This window comes from Pan paniscus, chromosome X (assembly GCF_029289425.2).
Source record: "Pan paniscus chromosome X, NHGRI_mPanPan1-v2.0_pri, whole genome shotgun sequence".
Lineage (NCBI taxonomy): Eukaryota > Metazoa > Chordata > Mammalia > Primates > Hominidae > Pan > Pan paniscus.
The window spans coordinates 100,676,200-100,696,485 of NC_073272.2; the positions used below are offsets into that span (position 1 = coordinate 100,676,200).

Sequence of the window (20,286 nt, forward strand, 5' to 3'; positions counted from 1 at the left end):
CTGTGTGTGTGTGCGTGAGCATTTACAGTGCTAAACAACTTTAAGTACCACACTAATAGTGAAAAATATTACAGGAGAGGCAGCAGAGCAATTGTTAAGAGCCTGGGCCCTAGAAATGACTGCCTAGGTTTGAGGCCTGGCTCTCCACTTACTAGCTGTATACTCCTGGGCAAGTTACCTACCTTCCCAGCCCCTCAATGTGCCCATTCATAGCATGGGGACTCATACCTAGTCCATAGTGTTGCTGTAAAGATTACATTAGTTAATACAAGTAGAGGGCAGCGTCTAGCATCTAGTAAACAGTTGACAATTATTGGTTATTGTTATAGAAAATTAGAGGAGGAAGAAATCATATCTAACTGACAATGGATCAGGAAAGGCTTTATAGAGGAGGTGACATTAAAGAAAAGGTTTAATGCTAATGAAGAGTGATGGTGGGGGGCGGGGTCAAAAGATAGGGAGTTAAAGGTAGAGGAGGTGGTAAGGCGTAGGTTGTGTGAGGCCATGAGTAGATAGATGAGTGGTGGCGTGTGGCAGTGGGAGCCATTGAAAACTAAATCTCCAAAGAGAGACAGGGGTCAAAATGTGGAGGGCCTTGAATTCCAAATTTAAAACTGGAGTTAACCACTGGCTATGAGAGTCATTAAAGATTTCTGAGCAAGAGAAAGAGGAAGCCTTCTTTGGCAGCATTGAAGGCTGACAAATTTGCAGTTTTATCCTTGAGTGTTATGAACTTCAGAAACAACTCTCTGAGGGCTAATATTTTGATTTAGGAAAAGGAAAGGGGGACACAAAGGAAGAGATGGAAAAAGGGAGTGAATAACTGAAGGATGATAAGTGGGAGGGGGAGATGAAAAGTGAGCCCGGTGGGAAGGTGGCAGCAAAGCCTGTCTTCCCTAATTCCTCATTCCTGGGGTCACTTGGTGACTGAACTCATACATAACCTCCCTTCTCCCCATTTAAGATTTGAAGTTTCCGTCTTTCCTTTAGGGCTTCATTTAACTTCGAGACTGTCCTTTCGGCCTGTGAGCACACGTAGGGCATTAGGACCCAGCGTTTGTTGTAGTGAGAGTGGTTGAATCTCGATCTCTCAATTTTTCTCTCGAGCTCCCTCCTCTCCCTTTGTCATTCTAGCTGCCTGCTGCCTCCGCAGCGTCCCCCCAGCTCTCCCTGTGCTAACTGCCTGCGCCTTGGACAGAGCGGCTGCGCAAATCAGAAGGATTAGTTGGGACCTGCCTTGGCGACCCCATGGCATCCCCCAGAACCGTAACTATTGTGGCCCTCTCAGTGGCCCTGGGACTCTTCTTTGTTTTCATGGGGACTATCAAGTTGACCCCCAGGCTCAGCAAGGATGCCTACAGTGAGATGGTAAGTGAAGCAAACGGGTGATGAGGAGCGCACTCCCATGGGATTGCGAGGACCTCTCCCCTTTTTTCCTTCTCAGTTTCTGGTCCCACCCCCTTAGCCCCTATCCCCACCTGGACCCTCCGTTCTCAACAACTTTGCAGCTCGGAAGGAGCAGCTGGGCAAGAGCGATTTCTTTTGTGGGCTATGCTGTTCTGGAGCCACTGAATGCCAGTTGGGGGAGGGGTTGCGCAGCGAATACCCCCCATCCCAAGTAAACCAGAAGGCTGAGACCTGCGTAGCACCTGTCATTGGCAGGAGCCCTTCCCTCCTTCCAGCACACACCCAAAGTCCGGGCAACCAGTATACAAGTCTGATTCCCTCCCTGTGAGCTAAGAGTTTAGCAAGCGGAGAGTTTATTTATTTTAGAGCAGAACAAAAGGGAAAGAGGAAAAGAGCTGGGAAAAATGGGCTACTAAAACAAGCAATTTTTAGGGGCTGACTGGTATTCCTCATCCCAGGCAGACAGCTGATAGTATTCCTCCAGCCACCTGGGTATGTATCTGGATCCTTGAGACAAAGCATTCTTGGCCCAAATAAAGGTCACTAAGCTCTTGTTTCTTCCCCTTCTCTCAAGGGAGAGCTAGATGTTTTGTTTTATTTTGTTTTGTGTGTGGGGTAATCTACAAAATCTGCAAAGTCTGCTTTTTCTCTCCCGCAAACAGTCCGTAATCCCCACCTTGCCTTCTGTGGATGACCAGAGCCAGGCCCTCTGCAGGTTTTCCCCTCTGCAGAGTTGGAATCACGGAAGGTGACTGGCCAAAACATCTCCTCTGCAACCTGGGGGCTGGGCTGCTTTCCCCAGTTGGGCGTGATGAGGACTTGCTCTTATGCTGTGGAGTACTAGGAGATGGCAGGGAATGTTTCCAGCAATTTCGGGTCTGTCCCTTCTTCCCCTGTCACTTTGCCTCTTCTTTTCCCCACCCCAGCTGCTTCTCGTCGCCTTTGCCAGACTTCCAATAATGGGAAGGAGCACATCATTGGGCTCTCAAGGTCAAGAGAGAAAGGAGCTTAGGGGAGGAACAGAAGGGGAAAGAGAAAAGAGGCAAGCCCTTTTAGGGCTGAGGCAGGGAGGAACAGCCTCACACATTGCGAGGAATTCATAGCTCTCCTGAACCCACTGCAGAGCTTTCCAGGGCCCCTTAACGTGAGCTGCAAATGGATGGAGACTGGCAAATTATATGAATAGATGCTCAGAAAATGTTTGCAGGCAGCTCTGGCTTCTGTCTCAGGGTTTAAGCTGGAGCTTTCCATTTCTTCCTCACCGCAGGATCACCCTAGGGTTGGGGAGGGTGACAAGGGCTTAGGTCTAGCCCCAGTGGCAAATCCTTACATGCTTCTCCTTCTCCCTTCCCCTCCTCCCAGCATGTTTGACCAGATGGAATTGAAATCAGGTCAAAATGAGTACCCGAGGCAGCCTGCACTGGGAGAAGAGGGACAGGGTGGGGTAGCAGAAGCCACCAAATGGCTTGAAGAGGTTGGGACAGAGGGACAGGGTGGAGGGGAAATGCCACTATATTTCTGTCTTGGTGGTAGCAGTTTGGTGTTAGATTATGAATAAATGAACATGCTCTTGCTTTACTTTTCATATGTACATATATTTATATATTTGTGTGTGTGCATCATAGGTATTTGTAAGCTTTCCCTAGCCTTAGGGACACACTACCTTTCTTCAGTATACTCCCTGCCCTCCAGACCCTAGTCAGCTGCTTCAGAGGCCCCCCCAAGCTGCACCCTAAGTACAGTGTTAGGCTCTGCAGGCAATCCAACTAAGATGGAGTCACCGGGAAGCTTCCTACCAGCTTGGCAGGAGCTCACAAGGAGGACCAGCCACAAATGGGTTTACAGTATGTTTCTTCCTAGAAATGGAGCTGTCTAGTGCAGCCTAATGAAAGGCAGAAGAAACAAATATGAAGATTTCATATCATACATAGGAACATATTTAAATAGATATAGTGTAACACAGCAATATAGAACCATTGTGTGTGGGTGTGTATGCACACTTCTGCACTTCTGTGCTAGGGGCATCTAGAGGGAATGGAAAGATTGTATCTAACTGAGAAGTAGACGTCACAATAGTTTGAAGAGGATTTTCAGACTGCCCTTTTCCAGGGTCCTCTCCTGCATTGAGCATTGGGCCATAGACTGGAGATTGCTCTCTGGCATAAAGCCTACTGCATAGTGCCTGGGCTTGGCCCAGCTTTATTCTCGTTCCCATAGGAAAGGGAGGGAAATTCAGTTCTAGTACAGAGAAGGTGCTCAATATGTATTTGTGGAGTGGTTGGGTGAATGAATGAGTCATTGTAGCATTGCCTTGGCTTGTTACCACCCTTCAGATTTCTCTGTTTGGCTCTTGATTATGCAGTTCAGGAGCCATTTCTTGCCTCTTAGAGGGACTCTCTAAGAAGCCCCTGTCTCTTAGAGGCAGAGTCTCTCAGAACCCCAACCCTAGATCAGTTGGGATGATTATCTGGGATTTTTTGTTTTCCATTAAGGAGTGGATTCCTCTGCATCGAAGAGGTTAGTCATGTATTGACTGCAGTGGCATTTCTTATAAGATCTCAAAGCGTTGTTGCTGCTGTTGTTGTTTTAAGATTATTTGTTCTTTAGAACATGTCTGTGAGGTAGATTTAGTGTATTCGTTATTTTTATTTTACTGATGGATAAACTAAAGCAGAACAAGTTTAATGACATATCCAAGGCCAGAAAGGTAAGCTGTTGTTGGAGCAGAGATGAGAAACCAAGTCCGTGACTCAATACTCCCAATAGAAAGATCATTAATGGTTAAAACTGTTGGTTTTTATGGATGCCAGAACTGACAACCGATTCTTGAGAACACCTGGCACAGTCTTCCTCCTTTTATTGTACCAGTTTAACTGCCCAATCCATATTTTCAATTTTGTTTTACTACAAAATCAATTTTTAAAATTTAGATTTTTGATTTGATTTCTTTTTTCTTTTTCTTTCTTTCTTTTCTTTTTTTCTTTTTTTTTTTTTTTTTTTTGCTTTTCTGCCAACTATATTTTTTTCTTGTTTAAAAATCATTTGTGTAATTCTTAGGTGTTATCTTCTCCAGGGAGAATCATTGCTAAAAAACCAAACAAATGACCATGAACTTTTCTCCTGTTTCTACTGCAGAAGCCAGCAAGGGTTAGTGGAAAGAGTGCAGGCTTTATAGTCACACAGGCTTGGGTTCAGGTCCTGCTACTCTTGGTGTCTCAGTTTCTTTATTCTTAAAATGAGGATAAGAATGCCTACCACTTAAGAAACAGACCATCCTAAAGGCGGGGGGTGGGGGGAAGGAGTGCCTACCTTAGAAGGCTGTAAACATTAACTGAGATTATGTATAAAAGTGTCTGGTACAGTGTTTGCTATAGTATGTGTTCGGGAAATGCTTTGGGTGAGGTGATTATGATAAGTAATTCTGTTTTATGGAGTGGTTTCCTAACTGATTTAAATAGCCAGTTTAAGGGATTGAAATCAAGCATATATATATTTATTTATTTATTTATTTATTCATTTATTTATTTATTTATGAGACGGAGTTTTGCTCTTGTTGCCCAGGCTGGAGTGCAATGGTATGATCTTGGCTCACTGCAACCTCTGCCTCCCGGGTTCAAGCGATTCTCCTGCCTCAGCCTCCGGAGTAGCTGGGATTACAGGTGCGTGCCACCATGCCTGCCTAATTTTTGTATTTTTAGTAGAGATGGGGTTTCACTGTGTTGGTCAGTCTGGTTGCGAACTCCTGACCTCAGGTGATCCACCCATCTCAGCCTCCCAAAGTGCTGGGATTACAGGCGTGAGCCACCATCCCCAGCCTGAAATCAAGCATTTAGAAGAACAAGATGCTATTTTCATGTGCCCTTGTGGACAGACCTTTATGCAATCAATTAATATTGAAAAATCCACACTTGCTGCTGTGTAATGTACAGTGAATCTCATGCAGAACTTCCAGATGCATCTCCGAATAGCCCATTTGGCATGTGTTGTCCCATACCTCCTCCAGATTTAGCAAGTATCATTATAGAGTACTCTAAATCCCACGTGAATTCAACATGACTGGCCACTCCCTTGACTAAATGCCTTTATTAGTTCACTTGAAAATGGGAGACAGCCCTTAAAAGTGCTGGGACGCAGTTTCCTGTGCAGTGACTGGGAACATATAAATAGTTGGCTTGCTTTAAATCTGGTGTTCAGCTTTTTGTAGTAGTGGCTTCATCCTGTAAGCACAGGGGACCACATATGAAAAGGTAAGAAAACACCAAAATCCTGGTGACAATAAAGCCAAGAGATTTTGGTCCTGAGGATGACTGGGCAAGTCCCTGATTCTTTGCATCCCCTCATAGTAAAGGTTTGTTGATTTGATTTATTTGTTTATGTGTAGTTAAGTGCCCTTCTGTTTATGTAATCCTGAGGAAACACTCCCAATATGTTTGGGCAGTTTATTTAATGTCCATAGGTAATCTTTTAAGCTTCCAATCACTGCTATTAATTGCTTTCCAACTAGGTAATAAGATAGTAATTTACTGTGTTTAGACTGCTCTCTGAGGTGGTACAGTACATTTATTTTCAGAGAGGAAACCGAGACCCTGAGAGGTGAAGCAGCTTTGCTTAATTCACACAGCCTGCCATCACAAGCTAAACTACATATTAGAGTTTATGTTGGGGAGCTTGTAGCCTCTCAGTATGGACAAAAGCTGAGTTTGTTTCAGACAGATCTTTGACTGACAGTAGGAGTCAGTCTTCTGCCCTAAGATGCAATCTGGGAAGGGTCCACTTTGACTGGTACGATCAAGCATGCCAGCTTCCTCTTTAGGTGGGCATTACATGACAGTGGAAAGTAGAATAGGTCGGGAGTTCAAGACCAGGCTGACCAACATGGAGAAGCCCCATCTCTACTAAAAATACAAAATTAGCCAGGCATGGTGGCGCATGCCTGTAATCCCAGCTACTCTGGTGGCTGAGGCAAGAGAATCACTTGAACCTGGGAGGCGGAGGTTGTGCTGAACCGAGATCACACCATTGCACTCCAGCCTGGGCAACAAGAGGGAAACTCCATCTCAAAAAAAAAAAAAAAAAAAGAAGGTGTTTAGCATTCATGTGGCAATTTGGCAATTAAATATGTAATGGCTTTTTATTACATTTAAACAATGATCTATGATTCACACGGGCTTTATTTCTTACAGAGATTCAGAAAAATCACACATGAGTCAGTACATTTTGCAGCACTTATGTAGGCTTTATGGTTTAAGATAGCAACCAGGCTGAGATTTTTTGCCAAAATATATTTTTATCAGTGCTTTCTTCTGCTTTCATATAGTTTTTTTTCCTTGTAAATCTTATTGAAGTATAACATATATACTGAAACATGCACATAGCATAAGTATGCAGCTCAAGGAATTTTCAGAACATTCCCATGTAACCCAGCACTCATATTAAGAAAAAGCACATTGCCAGGTGCTGTGGCTCACGCCTGTAATCCCAGCACTTTGGGAGGCCAAGGTGGGTGGATCACCTGAGGTCAGGAGTTCGAGACCAGCCTGGGCGACATGGCAAAACCCCGTTTCTACTAAAAATACAAAAATTAGCTGGGCTTAGTGGTGGGTACCTGTAATCCCAGCTACCTGGGAGGCTGAAGCAGGAGAATTGCTTGAACCCAGGAGGCAGAGGTTGCAGTGAGCCAAGATTGCACTACTGCACTACAGCCTGGACGACAGAGTTAGACTCCATCTCAAAAAACAAACAAACAACACAAAACAAAAAGAAAAAAAACAAAAAAAAACCCACATGACCAGCACCCCAGAAACCTTCCTCATGGCCCCTTCCAGTTACTACCCCCATCAAGGGTAATTACTATCCTGACTTCTAACAACATAAGTCAATTGTACCTGATTTTGAATTTTATATAAATGGAATTCTACAGTATATTAGCCAATTTATCTTTTCCTTTTACCTAATTGGCATGAGTGAACTGAAGTGGACACTATTTGCCCTGTGTTCTCATTTTGTATTTTGTCCTGTTAGCTGGCTTGGGCTGGTTATTAATTGTAATCAAAGATTAATATTATTTGACAGTTTTGAGCTGTTCAAATATAATATCATTAATATGAGATCATGGATCCTGCTGTGTGGTGAAGAATACATGACAAAAAGAAAAAAAAGGTATGACTAAAGAAAGGCTCTGGCTGGGCGCGGTCGCTCACGCCTGTAATCCCAGCACTTTGGGAAGCCAAGCTGGGCCGATCACCTGAGGCCAGGAGTTCTAGACCAGCCTGGCCAACATGGTGAAACCCCATCTCTACCAAAAATACAAAAATTAGTTGGGTGCGTCAGCGGGCGTCTGTAGTCCCAGCTGTTTGGGAGGCTGAGGCAGGAGAATTGCTTGAACCCAGGAGGTGGAGGCTGCAGTGAGCCGAGATTGTGCAGCTGCACTCTAGCCTGGGCGACAGAGTAAGAATCCATCTCAAAAAAAGAAAATAATAATAAATTAAAAAAATTAAAAGGCTCCATAGGCCGGGTGCATTGGCTCACACCTGTAATCCCAGCACTTTGGGAGGCTGAGGCGGGCGGATCACGAGGTCAAGAGATCGAGACCATCCTGGACAACATGGTGAAACCCTGTCTCTACTAAAAATACAAAAAAAAAAAAATTAGCTGGGCATGGTGGCACACGCCTGTAATCTCAGCTACTCAGGAGGCTGAGGCTGGAGAATTGCTTGAACCCAGGAGGTAGAGGTTGCAGTGAGCCAAGATCGCGCCACTGCACTCCAGCCTGGCGACAGAGCGAGACTCTGTCTCAAAAATAAAAATAAAAATAAATAAAATTAAAAAATAACAAAAAATAAAAGGCTCCATATGCTTTTGACTCATGTCTGAATCATAATGTCCTCATACCACAAGAATGGATCTGCTTGATTCATCAATGATTTTGTTATTAAAATAATTACCGTGGCTTGCAAAAATATGGATTTCTAATTGTGTGGGTTTTTGTTTTTGTTTTTGAGACAGCGTCTGGCTCTATCACTCAGGCTGGAGTGAAATGGCATGGTCTCGGCTCACTGCAACCTCTGCCTCCCAGGTTCAAGTGATTCTCCTGCCTCAGCCTCCCAAGTAGTTGGAACTACAGATGTGTGCCACCACGCTTGGCTAATTTTTGTATTTTTAGTAGAGATGGGGTTTTGCCATGTTGGCCGGGCTGGTCTCGAACTCCTGACCTCAAGTGATCCACCCATCTTGGCCTCCCAAAGTGCTGGGGTTATAGGCGTGAGCCACTGCACCCGGCCTAATTGTGTGGTTCATTAATGATCAAATGTGTGTGTGTTGCCCTCAGCTGATGCTATGACACTTTGATTATTTACCTAAATCTCCAAAATGCTCATTTGATTTATTGAATCTGAGGGGAAACTGAGGTAATAAAATACTTAGTAATTTTCTCCAAGCAATTTAGTGGCAAAACTAAAATTGGAATTCAGCTTAAGAATCCCAGTCCAAGGATATTGCTAGATGATTGCCTTTGATTGCAGGGGTTTGAGACATTTAACTAAACCCATCTTTTTCCTGTTTTTCTTCCCCCTATACGGAAACTATGGTTTCAGAGCCTGGGTTATTGCAATGGAAAGAACACAGACCTAACAAAGTGAATTGCAAGAGCCTTTTAAGAAAGTGAATCTGTCAACTCTCTTTATTCTTACTATCCATACAATTAAAGTCTTTAGAGACCTAGTTACTATAGACTGAAGACATGTGACCCTTCTATTGTTTAACTTGAGGTGGCCTGGACCAAGCATAATGAGGGGGTTAGCAATAATAGGATTCTTTTTTTTTTTTTTTTTGAGAAGGGGTTTCACTCTTGTTGCACAGGCTAGAGTGCCATGGTGTGGCCTCGGCTCACTGCGGCCTCTGCCTCCCGGGTTCAAGCAATTCTCCTGCCTCAGCCTCCCGAGTAGCTGGGATTACAGGCATGCGCCACTACACTCAGCTAATGTTGTATTTTTAGTAGAGATGGGATTTCTTCATGTTTGTCAGGCTGGTCTCGAACTCCCAACCTCAGGTGATCCGCCCGCCTCAGCCTCCCAAAGTGCTGGGATGACAGGCGTGAGCCACTGCGCCCGGCCAATAGGATTCTTTTGATGTCGCTATTCTACTCCACAGGAGAAGATTGATGGCTTCCTATAATGTCAAGACCCATCCAAGCTTAGTCCCATCTCCAATAAACTAAACATTCCCTCTTTGGAGTCCTAGAAAATAAATCCTGTCTGTACCTACTCAGTTTTCAATGAAAGATTTGATTAAATGGTGTATCCACATGCAGTTTTCTCTTGAGAAACAGAGGAAAGAAAGAAGCAACAGCGGCATAAAAATATACACAGCTGCAGTTTAAGAGGTTAGCTAAACTAAAAAAGTAATATGCCGTTCTACTAAATGGAGAGAAAAAAGATTACTGAAGTTATAGGAACTTGATTTAAAACATGGAGTTTGGCCCCAGGCTACAGATTGCACTATAGTATAGATAAGAGTTTGTACCTGAATAATGGGTGGTTAAGCCCTAGTCAAAAAAGAAGTGTTTCCAGAAGCCATTCAGCCAGCATCTGGAAGTCTTGGCTCCTAACTGACTATAAGAAACTCATCCTGGGCCGGGCACATAACAAGGTCAGGAGTTCGAGACGAGCCTGGCCAACATAGTGAAATGTAGTGAAGTATCTCTACTAAAAATACAAAAAATTAGCTGGGCATGGTGGCAAGCGCCTGTAGTCCCAGCTACTCAGGAGGCTGAGGCAGGAGAATCACTTGAACCTGGGAGGCGGAGGTTGTGGTGAGCCGAGATCGTGCCACTGCACTCCAGCCTGGGCGACAGAGTGAGACTCCATCTCAAAATAAATAAATAAAATAAAAATAAAAATACAAAAATTAGCCGGGCATGGTGGTGCGCGCCTGTAGTCACAGCTACTTGGGAGGCTGAGGTAGAAGAATCACTTGAATCCAGGAGACAGAGGTTGCAGTGAGCTGAGATCATGCCACTGCTCTCCAGCCTGGGTGACAGAGCCAGATTCCGTCTCAAAAAAAACAAAAAACAAAAAACAAAACAACTCATCCTGTCTTTTGTGTTTATCACATCAGAAGTTTACACTTAGGATTTAGGAATTGCCTCTTGAGAACTTTTGTGTTGCTAATTAGAAATGGCCCTTACTGGCCAACCGTGGTGGCTCACGCCTGTAATCCCAACACTTTGGGAGGCTGAGGCAGGAGGATCACTTGAGCCCAGGAGTTTGAGACAGGCCTAGGCAACATAGTGAGACCCAGTCTCTACAAAAAAATTTAAAAGAGATTAGCCAGGCATGGTGGCACAAGCCTGTAGGCCCAGCTAACTCGGGAGGCTGAGGCGGGAGGATCACTTGAGCCTGGGAGGTCGAGGCTGCAGTGAGCCCTGATGGTGCTGCTGTACTCCCGCCTGGGTGACAGCGAGACCCTCAGAAGTGTTAAGAGGCCAGGCGTGGTGGCTGACGCCTGTAATCCTAACACTTTGGGAGACCGAGGCAGGTGGATCACCTGAAGTCAGGAGTTCGAGAAGAGCCTGGCCAACATGGTGAAAACCAGTCTCTACTAAAAATACAAAAATTAGCTGGATGTGGGGTGCATGCCTGTAAACACAGCTACTTGGGAGGCTGAGGCAGGAGAATCGCTTGAGCTAGGGAAGCATAATTTGCAGTGAGCCGAGCCACTGCACTCCAGTGTGGGTGACAGAGTGGGACTCTGCCTCAAAAAAAAAAAGTGTTATGGAAGCCTCTGGGGTCTACATTTTTTCCCCGTAATGTCCCCCTGCTACCATCACCAGGATGCAAAGGGAGAAGGATAAGGCAAGTGGCATGTATTTAGGTTAATGAGAGGAAAGGGGTGGGCTTCTCACCACCACCAGGTACCCTAAACCTCAGCTCAGCTCTGCCCCACATGGGTCTGGCCCCTTTCAGCCCAAGGTTTTACTCTGCCTACTGGTCAACCTCTCTCCTAATTTCTCTATGAAAAATCCTTGATTTAATCTAAGATGGGAAGAGAGAGGAAGAATGACTAACACTTTGTATTTCCATATAGGCTCAGGAATAGGGTAGGAACTAGGGTGAGGTGGAATTTTAAATAAGGACAGTCTCTGACAAGGCAGGTTTAGGGAGAAGTGAGTGAAGCAGGGTCGTGCAAGTGTAGCGTCGGAGTCTACCTTTATTTAAAAGTTTCATATCTTGTTCATCATGGATATTATTTACCTAATCAGTGAGTGTTTTTGGTGCCCTCTTAAATTTTCCACCCAAGGTAAGTAGCCTTGCTGACTTTACCTTACTCCAGGCTTGTTCAGTACGTTTCAAATAATTTGCTCAGAGACACCCAACTAGAAAGCGGCAGGAGCACTTTGGAAAGTTAAGGCAGGCCACATAGCCAGGGGCTGTCTCTAAAAAAAAAAAAAAAAAAAAAAAAAAAAAAAAAAAAAAATTAGCCAGGCATGATGGTGCATACCCTGTAGTCCCAGCAACTTAGGAGGCTGAGGCAAGGTGGGAGAATTGCTTTTGAGCCCCAGAAGTAGAGGCCGCAGTGAGCTCTGATCCCACCACTGCACTCCAGCCTCAGTGACAGAATGACAGTCCATATCAAAGAAAAAAAAAAAAAAAAGGCTAGAAAGTGGCAGAGCTGGGATTTGACGCTAAGTCTGTTTGCATCCAAACCATGCTTTTTTCTAAACCATTAGTCTTTTAAGAGTCCTCATAGGCGATTATCTTGGGCGACTCATGATAATTAATCCATTAAGTAAAGGTGCATTCACTTGTTAATATTTGTTCCAAATCTAGAGTGTGTGAACACTATTTTAAGTGCCAGATGCTTCTGAGAGGTCAAGTTGGCTTTCTGCCTCATTCTTACACTTGTCTAGCATTTGGCACTTTTGACTATTCTCTTCTTAAACTTATCTTGGTGTCCATGACCTGGTCTCTCCTGGTTTTCCTCCTGCTTTTCTAACCATACTTTCTTCTATCTGCTTTGTGGACTCTGTCTTTCCATTTCTTTCTTTCTTTTTTTTTTTTTTTTTGAGACAGAGTCTTGCTCTGTTGCCCAGGCTGGTGCCATCTTGACTCACTGAAACCTCTGCCTCCTGGGCTCAAGTGATTCTCGTGCCTGAGCCTCCCGGATAGCTGGGATTACAGGTGCGTGCCACCACGCCCGGCTAATTTTTGTATTTTTTTTTTTGTAGTAGAGACAGGGTTTCGCCATATTGGCCAGGCTGGTCTCAAACTCCTGGCCTCAAGTGATCTGCCCGCCTCGGCCTCCCAAACTGCTGGGATTACAGGTTTGTGCCATCACGTCCGGCCTCTCTTTCCATTTTTTAAATGTCTGTCATGCATTTTTTTCCCACTGTATATACCCTCCCTGGGCATACTAATGACCATCCATTCTCTATCTTTAGTCCAGACTTCTCTTACTGAACTGCCTTACCAGTCATCTACACTTGGATGCCTTAGAGGTACTTCAACTCAAAACCCCCAAATTGAGTTCCTCATTCTTTCCTGTCCCTGAGCCCCGCATTCTGTTCCTCCTGATTATCTGATATATACCCATACTTAGAGAATGGTAACACCTATCTATCTCTCCAGCACCCAAGCCAGAGACCTGAGAATCATTCTTGACTCTTCCCTTTCCCTCAGTGCCCACATCCAATGAGACACCAAGTTCTGTAGAATTTTTTTTTTTTTTTTTTTTGAGACGGAGTCTTGTTCTGTTGCCCAGGCTGGAGTGCAATGGCATGATCTCGGGTCACTGCAACCTCTGCCTCCTGGGTTCAAGCAATTCTCCTGCCTCAGCCTCCAGAGTAGCTGGGACTTATAGGCGTGTGCCACCACGCCTGGGTAATTTTTTTTTGTATTTTTAGTAGAGACGGGGTTTCATCATGTTGGCCAGACTGGTCTCGAACTCCTGACCTCAGGCGATCCACCCGCCTCGGCCTCCCAAAGTGCTGGGATTACAGGCGTGAGACACTGCACCCGGCCAGATTTTGCTTTCAAAGCATTCCTCTACTCTGTCCCCTTCCCGTGTCCTCACTGCCATTATGCTAGTCCACATCTCTTACCTGATCTCTTTGTTTCCAGGCATACTTCCCCCAATTCATCCTCCACACTATTTCTAGAGGGACCATCTTTTCTCTCTCTCTCTCTTTTTTTTTTTTCCAGACAGGGTCTTGGTCTGCCTCCCAGGCTGCAGTACATTGGCACGATCACAGCTCACTGAAGCCTTGAACTCCTGGGCTCAGGCAATCCTACTATCTCAGCCTCCCAAATAGCTGGGACTACAGGCACACACTGCCACGCCCAGCTAATTTTTTAAAAACTTTTTGTAGAGACAGGGTCTCACTATCTTGTCCAGGCTGGTTTGCACTCCTGGGCTCAATCGATCCTCCTGCCTTGGCCTCCCAAAGTGTTGGGATTACAGGTGTGAGCCACCATGCCCGGCCTATTTCCAGAGGGAATTTCTTTAAAAGTTCCTCCTGGCTTATAAGACAAAGTCCAGCTCCACAGCAGAACAGATATTGTTCTCCATGATCTAATTCATATTTATCTCTCCTATTTCATGTCTCACCTCCTTCCCTTCCCTCTATCACCCTATGCTGAACTGAAGTGGTATTTGGCCATATTTGGTGTGTCAGGGTCTTTGCTCATCCAGCTTCCTCTGCCTGCAGTGCCATTTCCTTTTTTATCTTGCAAACACCTGCTCTACTTTTCTTTTGAGATGGAGTTTCAGGCTGGAGTGCCTCACCACCCACTTTTAAGATTCCACTCCAAATTTTCTGTCACCATCTAGGGAGATTTGACCACTCCCTCTGGTGTGCCTATACTGTTCCTGCTACATAATTGTATCCAGCACTTATAACACTTTATTGCACTTGCGTATTTACATATCCGCTCTTCCCCTTATAAACTTCAAGCTTCAGGAAGACAGGACCTTTGAATAACTGACACTTATATCCAGAGTATCCAGTACAGTGCCTAGCACAAGGAGGCACTTAATAAATATTGAACTCAGATGAGAGCACCTCCTGGAAAGCAAAAAAAAAAAAAAAAAGAAAAAAGAGAAAATAAACATTGAATGAATGAATGGATACTAAAAGAAAACAAAGCAGTGGACCAACCCAATAAGACACTTGATAAAATCTCATCAATTTACTCCAAAATGAGGAACAGGCCAAAATGGATAGTGAAAAATATGAATGATCTGTAACTCTAAGATCAATATAATTCTGTTACTTTGTGATCTTATACAGATCTCTATTTATGTACCACTAACTGTGCTGCTTTATGTTGTTTACATATCTGTTTCCCCCTACTAGTCTGAAAGCTTCATGACCCTGTCTAATTTATCTCTGTATCATTGATGCAAAACCCATAATAGGTGTACAATAAATATTTCTTGAATCAAAATTAAGGAATGAGGCTGGGCGCAATGGCTCACACCTGTAATTCCAGCACTTTGGGAGGCCAAGGTGGGCAGATCACCTGAGGTCAGGAGTTCGAGACCAGCCTGGCCAACATGGCGAAACCCCATCTCTACTAAAAATACAAAAAAAAAAAAAAATCAGCCAGGTGTGGTAGTGCATGGTAGCTATGCGGGAGGCTGAGGCAGGAGAATCGCTTGAACCTGGGAGGCGGAGGTTGCAGTGAGCCAAAATTCCACCACTGCACTCCAGCCTGGGCGACAGAGTGAGACTCCGTCTCAAAAGAATAAAAATAAATAAATAAAATAAAATAAAATTTAAGGATGAAGCTAGCCAAAGTAGCTTCTTATAAAGGTTTGGGGATTTATCTCAATGAAATGAGAATGATTTTGTCTTACTATATTTTAAAGATATATAAAGGGCTGACATTTGCATACATTTTTATTTTTCTATTTTCTCAGCAAACACTTTCATTTTTACAGATTCTACAAATATAAACTCCAGCTTCGCTCTTTTCTGAAATATAACAGATTCCAATTTAGGGAAGTTCAAATTAGTGAATCTTTACCATACTGTGCCTTACCTTGTTTCATTTTGCTTAGTATTCATATGCATCTGGGTTTTGACAAAGCAGGCACTAGAAAATATGGATGTGGCTAACATGTACCAGTTTTTATGGGCCTAGTGAATTTTTAAAAAATTCTTTTTATTTATTTATTTATTTGCTTATTTATTTATTTATTTATTTTTGAGATGGAGTCTTGCTCTGTTGCCTAGGCTGGAGCGCAGTGGCACGATCTTGGCTCACTGCAACTTCTGCCTCCTGGGTTCAAGTGATTCTCCTGCCTCAGCCTCCCGAGTAGCTGGGATTACAGGCATGCCCCACCACACCCGGCTAATTTTTGTATTTTTAGTAGAGATGGGGTTTCACCATGTTGGCCAGGCTGTTCTAGACCTCCTGACCTCAGGTGATCTGCCCACCTCGGCCTTCCAAAATGCTGGGATTACAGGCGTGAGCCACTGCGCCCGGCTAAAAAAAAGTATTAATGCTATTTATGATTTATAATCATAAATGCTTTTAAACTATAAAATCAAATTATTCGCCTTATTACCTTTGGTGCTTGTCTTAGTCCATTCAGACTGGTGTAATAAAATAGCATAAACTGGGTAGCTTATAAACAACAGAAATTTATTTCTCACAGTTCTGTAGGCTGAGAAGTCCAAGATCAAGGTGGGAGCAGTTTGGTGTCTATTGAGGGCCCACTTTCTCTTCACAGATGGTGCCTTCTAACTGTGTCCTCACATGGCAGAAGGGGAAAGTCAGCTCTCTGAGGCCTCTGTTATAAAGGAATTAATCTCATTTAAGAACACTTCACCCTCATGGACATAATCATTTCCCAAAGCCCCACCTACTAATACCATCATCTTGGGGGTTATGATTTCAACATATGGTTTTTGTTGGGGACACAAACATTCAGACCATAGCAAAGATGCTACTAAGGTTTAAATCACAGGGATTCCAGCAGGTTGCTTGTGTTTGGATTTTTTTTTTTTGATGGAGTCTCACTCTGTCGCCCAGGCTGGAGTGCAGTGGTGCAATCTCAGCTCGCTGCAATCTCCATCTCCCGAGTTCAAACCATTCTTGTGCCTCAGACTCCCAAGTAGCTGGGATTACAGGTGCCCGCCACCACTCCTGTCTAATTTTTGTATTTTTAGTAGAGATGGGGATTCACCATGTTGGCCAGGCTGTCTCCAATTCCCGGCCTCAGGTGATCTGCCCACCTCGGCCTCCCAAAGTGCAGAGATTACAGGTGTGAGCCACTGTGCCTGGCCTCTTAGTTTAATTACATATAATTAAGATAAGAAAAATTATATATAATGGGACACCAGTGGCTGGTGTGAAAGGGGAGAGGACTCTGCTTGTGTTTTCTTCATTCTAATGTTAAAATCATGGTTAATGCAGTAATTTCCTTACAATATTCTCACTCTAGAAACGTGCTTACAAGAGCTATGTTCGAGCCCTCCCTCTGCTGAAGAAAATGGGGATCAATTCCATTCTCCTCCGAAAAAGCATTGGTGCCCTTGAAGTGGCCTGTGGCATCGTCATGACCCTTGTGCCTGGGCGTCCCAAAGATGTGGCCAACTTCTTCCTACTGTTGCTGGTGTTGGCTGTGCTCTTCTTCCACCAGCTGGTCGGTGATCCTCTCAAACGCTACGCCCATGCTCTGGTGTTTGGAATCCTGCTCACCTGCCGCCTGCTGATTGCTCGCAAACCTGAAGACCGGTCTTCTGAGAAGAAGCCTTTGCCAGGGAATGCTGAGGAGCAACCCTCCTTATATGAGAAGGCCCCTCAGGGCAAAGTGAAGGTGTCATAGAAAAGTGGAAGTGCAAAGAGTGGACCTTCCAGGCAGTTGCGTCCATGACACCAGGAAGATGTCAGTGTGTGTTTTTCATTTATTTATCTTGGGGAAAGTGAAAAATGTAATCTGCAAGTTAATGACCCTATTGGCTTGTGTACATCTATATGCTAAAATGACTTCCCCACATTGACATTTGTGTGCCACCTTTAATCACTCTGGGGCAACTCTCACATCTTGTTGCATGTACATGTATACGGCTACTATTGAAGTGTAATTGTGAGATGGACTCCAACAAGCATGTGACTGTGAGATTGTGTGTGGGAAAATGTATTTAACTACTCTCTGTGTGTGTATGTGTGTGTGTGTGTGCGTGCGTGCACGCACACTCACGCACACACAAGCAGAGAAGGCTCTGATCTTGAACTAATGCTGCACAGGCATCCTTCCCTTTATAGATTGATTCCAGCAAAGGCAGAATAAAACAAATTTCCTATAAAGAGAATCCTGATATGAAACAAGTCATGTAGTCTCATGGCCGGGAATCTCTCCACAGATGCTAAAAACTTAAACTTACTACTTCAGGAGAAAAAAAAACATTCAATTTCGGACACTGAGTTATATATGAAATTAATTAGGTTCTAGTCCAACAGTTGTTTACATTTTAAATAGTCCATATTGAATTTAATTAAAACAAGGGATGCATGCAGTCAAATTGATAGTTTAATTCTTCAAGTGATCATATAGGAAGTTTCACCTTGCCTTTGTCCAAGCCCCACCTATTAAAACCCTTTACTCACAGTTTGAAACTGAAGCAGTAAACTTGTTTCCAGACATCTTTTTCAGATTGTCTTAAGCCCAAAGTTGCCTCACTTCCACTATTCTCAGCAGCCAACCAGGATTTGGCAGCTGCTCCACTGTTACGGTTGAGGGAACAGGGATCAGTCCTGTTAGAAGTCTGTGAGCCTCAAACTCTACCTGTTCTCTGCAATCATCCAAAATTTGAAAAAGAAGCTATATCCAGTGTTTCATTGCCAAACAGATTCACTACTCTTACTGATTCTTCACTGAGCTTTGCTAGTATAAGCAGAGTTCCAAGTCTCCCCTAGGGTTGTCTCTACTTTTCTTTATCATTCCAGTGGGTAGGGTTTAGCTGGGGGAAGGACATTTCATAAGGGTTAGTTGGACTGAGCAGTATGGACATTTGCTTTTTTCATTACGTACTGTTGTTTTTCCTTGTTAGGTGTGCTTTGGTGGTTTTAATATTATTGTGCCAGGGATGGGGAAATGGGGGGGGGGTTGTGTGGGAAGAGTACTTATTATTGTGTTTTCTTCAGTGTAATTGTTCTTGGTAATTGATACCTCTCTGTTTTATTTCTCTCATTCTTTCAAAATAAAACTTTTTGAAATTTGGAGGAAACTGTCTGGACAAATACTGAAAATCTGGAAAGTAAGGATCATATCAAAGGATTTAGCCTCTCTTTTTCTGAGTCTGGCTGAAGGAGGAGAGGAAAGAGAAGAGGGAGTTTAATCACTTAATATGCTAATGAGGTTGCCAACTTTCCAATTTCTTTTTTTTCTTTTTCTTATTTTTTTTGAGACATGGTCTTGCTCTGTTGCCCAGGCTGTAGTGCAGTGGTGTGATCACAGCTCACTGCAGCCTCAATCTACCAGGTTCAAGTGATCCTCCCACCTCAGCCTCCCGAATAGCTGGGACTACAGGCATACGCCACCATGCCCGGCTAATTTTTTATTTTTTGTAGAGACGGGATTTTGCCATGGTGCCCAGTCTGGCCTCGGACTCCTGGGCTCAAGCAGTCTGCTTGGCCCGGCCTTCCAAAGTGCTGAGATTACAGGTATGAGCCACCTCGCCTGGCCCAACTTTCCAATTTTATTTACGCTCCCCCACACTTTTGTGATGTTAGCACGCAAGACAGAAAGCCACATAATTAGGATCTCAATACGATTTCCAGGTTTTAGGAGTTTTGCTTAATTAGGTGATGCCAAGGGAAGTTAGAAAAATGATTTCGGAGAAAATTGAAGATGTATCAAAGGTGAATCACTATCTTTCACTACATATATATATCTCTCCACAAAGTGGCACAAGTTGCACTGCCACAGACCTGTCACATTAGGCAAGATATTTCACCACTCAGGGCTCCAGTTTAATCATCTACAAAAAGAAGAATGTTGAAACCTTAAATTTCCTTCCAATTTACATTTCTTTGAGCCTATGAAACATGATTAAAAACATGAAAAATGATTCAAGAAATTTTCAACTTTATTAAAGAACAACATCTATCAGAAAAAATTGAAGAGCCTCAGTTGTCATGCATGATTAAATAAGAGTTGGTGAAACTATTCTGAAAACCATATATGATGTGGTAAAGTTATTTTTGCTGTATCCTTTCCCAACTACATAAACTTAAACTTTGATTATTCATCTCTAAGATTGCAGTCCTCCCCGCCCCCCGCCAAGTTTACCTAAAGTTTATAGGTATGTTTTGGTCTCAACAACTCAGTGAGAGTCATTAAATTTATCTTTTCTCTCTTATTCCTACTCTAATAAGAGATTAAATTAGGGACTAAGCTGAGAGCTCAGACTAAACCCTTGTTGCTGTTTTCAAGGTCAATTAACTCCTCATGGTTAGGAATAGTTACATGTTGACAGCCGGTTTATAGAAAACCTTGGAGGATATCCATACCCATTGTCGGTAAAAGGAGGGCAGATCCAGCCTTTCGTTCCTCCCACGCCCTAGGTTCACACGGGGAAAGCGACAGGCCCTTTAACTTAAGTCTTGGCCAGGGAGAAGCCACCTTTATTGTGAAATTTGCGGTTTCACATTTTCCTACAAAGTCCCGACATCTGGGGTCAGCCTAGGCAAAATAATCACTATAATTGATCATGTTAAATTCAAGAACTGAGACACGAATTGTCCCGTTATACGCAAAATGACGAATGTGAACATTCTTGTATTCTTAGCACAGTGGGAACGCCAGCCAATCAGCTGACTCCAGCAGCAACGGCCCACTCGCTGCTCTCCTCACAGGCCCAGGTGGGTGGGG

General features: G+C 43.8%; 1 protein-coding gene and 1 long non-coding RNA gene across 2 annotated transcripts; one reads left to right on the top strand and one right to left on the bottom strand.

Moving 5' to 3' along the window:
• The first annotated feature begins 1,059 nt into the window (after positions 1–1,059).
• Positions 1,060–18,640, top strand: TMEM35A (transmembrane protein 35A). The gene is made up of 2 exons (XM_003810403.4): positions 1,060–1,368; positions 16,855–18,640. The coding sequence occupies exons 1-2, from the start codon at positions 1,249–1,251 to the stop codon at positions 17,236–17,238; spliced, it is 504 nt and encodes a 167-aa protein (XP_003810451.1). The 5' UTR covers positions 1,060–1,248; the 3' UTR covers positions 17,239–18,640.
• On the bottom strand, positions 12,441–20,075 carry LOC134729818 (uncharacterized). The gene is made up of 2 exons (XR_010111294.1): positions 19,926–20,075; positions 12,441–16,200 (listed from the first exon to the last, which is right to left on the bottom strand). It is a non-coding gene; the product is annotated as an uncharacterized LOC134729818 (long non-coding RNA).
• Between the last annotated feature and the right edge of the window lie 211 nt (positions 20,076–20,286).